The sequence below is a fragment of the Penaeus chinensis genome, chromosome 19, assembly GCF_019202785.1.
Source record: "Penaeus chinensis breed Huanghai No. 1 chromosome 19, ASM1920278v2, whole genome shotgun sequence".
NCBI classification, from domain to species: Eukaryota; Metazoa; Arthropoda; class Malacostraca; order Decapoda; family Penaeidae; genus Penaeus; species Penaeus chinensis.
In genome coordinates, this window is record NC_061837.1 from 6,539,820 (window position 1) to 6,544,819 (window position 5,000).

General features: G+C 34.7%; 1 protein-coding gene across 3 annotated transcripts in view; it reads left to right on the forward strand.

Moving 5' to 3' along the window:
* Positions 1-5,000, forward strand: part of LOC125035125 (PRKCA-binding protein-like) — a 15,142-nt gene that overhangs the window by 2,439 nt on the left and 7,703 nt on the right. The window contains exon 2 of one of the 3 annotated variants that reach the window (XM_047627302.1): positions 96-241. The exons of 1 other annotated variant lie outside the window; for it this stretch is intronic. In XM_047627302.1, the coding sequence (XP_047483258.1) occupies positions 132-241 (110 nt within the window). In that variant the 5' untranslated portion in view covers positions 96-131. Of the gene's footprint in view, positions 1-95; positions 242-2,346; positions 4,418-5,000 lie in introns of those variants that run through there. One more of the 3 variants, XM_047627304.1, reaches the window with a different exon arrangement.

A 5,000-nucleotide genomic window follows, 5' to 3' on the forward strand; every position in this document is an offset into this window, starting at 1 on the left:
AGCATGAAGGATACGTGTTACAGCCTCTAGAAGCCATTTGTATTCATATGCTTCTTTTGGTGGATTGCTTCATTATTTGCTTTGCTTTACCAAAGGTGACAAGGTTGTGAAGCACCATCAATAAACCTACAATGTGGGCGGGCCAACCTGGAGTTTATGAGTATTCCATGCTACCCATTCATGATCCTGAAGAATATACAGCAGATGATATGGATTATTACTCCATATTTGAAGATCGCATGTATGTTCTCTCTCTTTCAGTTATGTTAAGTTTACAGTCCAGCCTGTTTTTGCTTGAAGTGCCCAGGTTCTGTTGCTCCTTCCGTCCTTACTCTTTCTGCTTGCCTTGCTTTTCTTTCATATCACCCATTTTTTGTGTTTGAGCTTCATAACTACATTGAAAGTTTTTTACATTGCACTTTCGAAGATAGGAGTTTCAAGTTGGTATAGCAATCTTGATTATTCTCATGTTCTTAACCCGAATCCGACAGGCATGGCATTACGTACATGCCATGCCCACTGTGAGTTACTTTATTAATTGTTTTTACACATAAATGGCTACACTTGTACCAAGTCACCAATGAGCCTATTATGAGTACTGCCTGTCTTGCCTGTTTACCCGTTTCCTTGATTTTTAAAAATATTTTACGTTATCTTATATTGCTGTTACTAATGTGTATAATATTATAGTAATTATAATGTTTATAATAAAAATAATACCATTGATATTCATAGCATTAGTAAAAAAGAATTTTCCTGCCAATTCAAGGAAAGGTGAACTCAGGTAAGGTCACAAGGTCTGCTTATTGACTCCTTTGTGGCTAAGCAGTAGCAGAGCCATCTATGTGCTGAAACATTTCACAAAAAAACAAAAAAAAAATATTAGCACGGCATTTTCCTGCTGGCATTGGGTTAACTAGGGTAAATATTACTGGTGGGCAATTAGGTTCACATTTCTCTTGTGCAGATACGTGATTTTATGTGGAAAGAAGAATAGTTTGGAAATTGGTCTGTCAAAAAATAGAAAATTATTTATTTTGTAGAAAGGCAATCTTTTTCTCTGTTCTTTCTTTTCATCTTAATTTTGTTCATATTAATCTATTTCTTCTTAATTTTGTTATTGCTGTTGTTGTGAATATGGACAATCTTTATTACAGTTTCAGCACAATGCATGTGTGCCTATTATTTTCTTTTCATTTATGTTTTGTTTCTTAGTCCTGAAACACGCATAACATCTGGTTCTCCTGTCATCGAGAAAAAGGAAATCAAGGAGTAAGTAAAGATACTTAGAAAGAAAGAAGAAAAAAAAGAGATAAGATTTAATAAAGTTGACCATCGTTTATAATTACATAAGTAGATTGTTTTGCTGGAGAATATACAACAGAAAAAAACTAAGAAATATTGGGTAATGTAATATTCTATCTAAATAGGTCCCTCGCTCGGATAATTTTTGGTATTACAAGCAGCTTGGTAGGCTGGTGTTACTGTAGTAAGTTGTATATCAGAAGGTTAGGTACTAGGTTCCTTATGATATGTCTATGTGTCATCTGAAGAAATAATTTGACATTTATGTAGCAGTTCCCCACTTGTAGGGATTTCTCGTGGAATCATTTGTGTTGTAAGATATAGACGTGTGTTTAGAACCAGTATCTACTTTCCTTGTTGCATTTATATGTGTGTGTGTGTGTGTGTGTGTGTGTGTGTGTGTATGTGTGTGTGTGTGTGTGTGTGTGTGTGTGTGTGTGTGTGTGTGTGTGTGTGTGTGTGTGTGTGTGTGTGTGTGTGTGTGTGTGTGTGTGTGATTTACTCTGTCTCTCTCTCATTTTCTCTGTCTCTCTCTCTCATTTTCTCTCTCTCTCTCTCTCATTTTCTCTCTCTCTCTCTCTCATTTTCTCTCTCTCTCTCTCTCATTTTCTCTCTCTCTCTCTCTCTCTCTCTCTCTCTCTCTCTCTCTCTCTCTCTCTCTCTCTCTCTCTCTCTCTCTCTCTCTCTCTCTCTCTCTCTCTCTTTCTCTTTCTCTTTCTCTTTCTCTCTCTCTTTCTCTCTTTCTCTCTCTCTTTCTCTCTCTCTTTCTCTCTCTCTTTCTCTCTCTCTCTCTCTCTCTCTCTCTCTCTCTCTCTCTCTCTCTCTCTCTCTCTCTCTCTCTCTCTCTCTCTCTCTCTCTCTCTCTCTCTCTCTCTCTCTAAAGGGTTATGGTTATCTTCAATAAGTGAAGGTTGAATATATATATATATGCATGTAATAGGAAATAGTTCTAGTAGATCTCTTGTAATAGTATAATATTGATTAGAAATATTTCCAGGATGATAATTTAGCCAAAGTAAGTGACTTAATATTTGCTTTAATTTAGATAACCAATTGGACTGATTTTTCATAGAGCTAATTGGATAATGCTTTTCTCTATTGTTATTATTGTATGTCATAGAATAATTTGTAAAGTTATTTTTATAAAGATGTTTGTTGGCAAACAATGGGGAAAATTCAAATTAATAGATTAAATGCTGCATTTAGGTTTTGATAGTGTCTTGTCTCTGAGAATGCATGTTGCATAATAGAGTATATATATTGGGTAGTGTTGTATGGTTGACACTTATAACATCCACAGTTGTTCATATTGTAAAGTTTGACTTCTAATATGTAGTGGATGCTCCTTTTGCACAGTATGATGTGTATATACATTTTCACAAATTACAATGTTTTTTTTACTAGTGAGGATGATCAGCACTTTATTTGGGAACACTTGAAGTGTGATTGAAATATGGAACACATTCTAATAATAAACTGATAATAAGAAATTTCAAATCACACCATACGTGAGGTAGCTGGTAGTTGGTCAGGCCAAGCTGGGGTGCCTTACACTGGGAGTGACCAAACCAGGTAGCTAGAGTTTGGCTAGTGTACCCAGATAAATCATTGGGTATCAGTTACTAGGATAAAGGCTGATTATAAAGAAACATCAAATTCAAAAGCTGTTTTAAAAACATGCAACATAACAAAATGTTGATTTCATCACTTAGTCATTATTCAGACTCATTCAGACTAAATTACTATTCTATCATATGTGTTGAAGAAAGCATTAACAAAGAAATGTTTCCTCCATGTTCTCCTGTAGGGAGATTATGGTTGAAGTAGACTATCTCCCTTCAGTAAAGGCATGACCTCATCACAGTGAAGCATTATTTTAACTGATTCTAAATGACTTTGTTTTATTGAAAGAGTGATTATAGTTTGTTACATGGATTTTTAATCATCACTGTGTCCAAGGTGCTTCAGTTAGGTAGGGTATTGCCCTGTTGCAGGCATGTATGTGTAAGCTAGGGTCAACCATATCCAATTGACCTTACTTGGCAGTAACATATCAAGGAAGGAAAAGGAGCTGATCCCAAATACTGAAATGTGAATTAAAGTCATCCAGCTACCTGGTTGACCTTACCTGCTGGTAGCATATCCAAAAAATGATGGATATCTGGGATCATTCAAAGCCTTGCTCCATAGCATACTTAGATTATCCCAAACAGGATAGGTCAAGCAGGGGTACCTGATGCTAGGAAAGAATAAAATAGGCTAGCCAGAACTGGGATTGGCTAAAATAAGGTATTGCATACTGGGATTAGCACACTGGGTAGCTAATGTGTTGATTGATCTGAAACTTCGAGAAAAAAAATCACAGGATTTACATATTATAATCATCCAAAAAGGTTACATGAATTAGAGTATTGTTTAGTGTGTGTTTGTATTTAGAATTTGTGTAATTACTAAGCATAGAGACTTTTTTCTTTAGAGAACTGAGTTGATTAGTTTGTATAGTACAAAGACATTTTATATACTTTTTTTTGAGATTAGTTAGCTGGTAGTTAGCTCTGTATTTAGATCTTATGGACTTGTCTATTGCTTGTGTGAGCAAGTTTCTGGCTATATCGAAGAATTTCTAGGAAATGAATATGAACCAACTTGAAATTTGATTTTAAAATTGAATTCCATTAATAGTTCTTTCATAATCCTTTCTTTCAGTTTTCATTGAAATATAAATCTTGATGTTATAGGCAGATATGAAAAATTTATTTAGATTTTATATCTGACTCTCTTTTAGAGAGACAGGTTAAAGCACCAAATATTTTAACCGTTTCCTGTTGTGTGTATTTAATTATTTGAGTTTCTGTTAAATCTGATTTAGATTTTTTATATCTGCCAAACAAATAGCAATAGTATATGCCTTGGTTAGTGGTTGACAATGCGTGTGTTGTCTCATTCTGTCTGCTTGCTCTTCTCTCTTCCTTTGCTTCCCAAGACCCAAAGAGGAAAAAGAGGATGGGAAAGGATCTAAGGATGATGATGATGATGAGATTAAGGAGGAAGAAGAGGAGGAATGTAATGAAAAAGAGAGATTTTTGTTTGGATTTCGTATGGAAAACAAGATGTAAGTAAAAATTGCAAGGAATCCAATTGGAAGAATGGTTTTGTAGAGGATTTTTACATCTTGTAGAAGGCCAAGTATTATGTCAGTCTGGTTTGCCAGCTCTGCATTATAGGATTATAGTAGTATATTTTAAGAGTTGGTGATAGATCAGTGATCAGATATTTTTATTTATTTATTTAATATATTTAATATTATAAATATTTTTTATTTCAGATGCTCAAATGTGGTTGATATACTTTTTTCATTTGTATATTTATTTCTTTAAAAGGCAAATTCCATTTCTTGTTACTTTGAGGTCGCAGTTCATCAGAAGCATCTTAGAGTCCTTAAATTCTTGAATTGACCAATCTGATCTAACATCTGTCATGTAAACAATTTGGCCTTTATTAACCCCTTCCAGAATTTGTTTGTGCAGTAGGTATTTAGAGACCCAGAAGGCTTGAAAAGACAAGTATGGTCAAGCAGTAATTGTTTGAGCAGATTTGGTGACTTGATTGTCTACTTGTTCTTGCCACATTCAGATATATCATAAACTCTGTATGCCGGAGCTAACATTGAAACCAGTCAGTGAAATTTTGAGTCC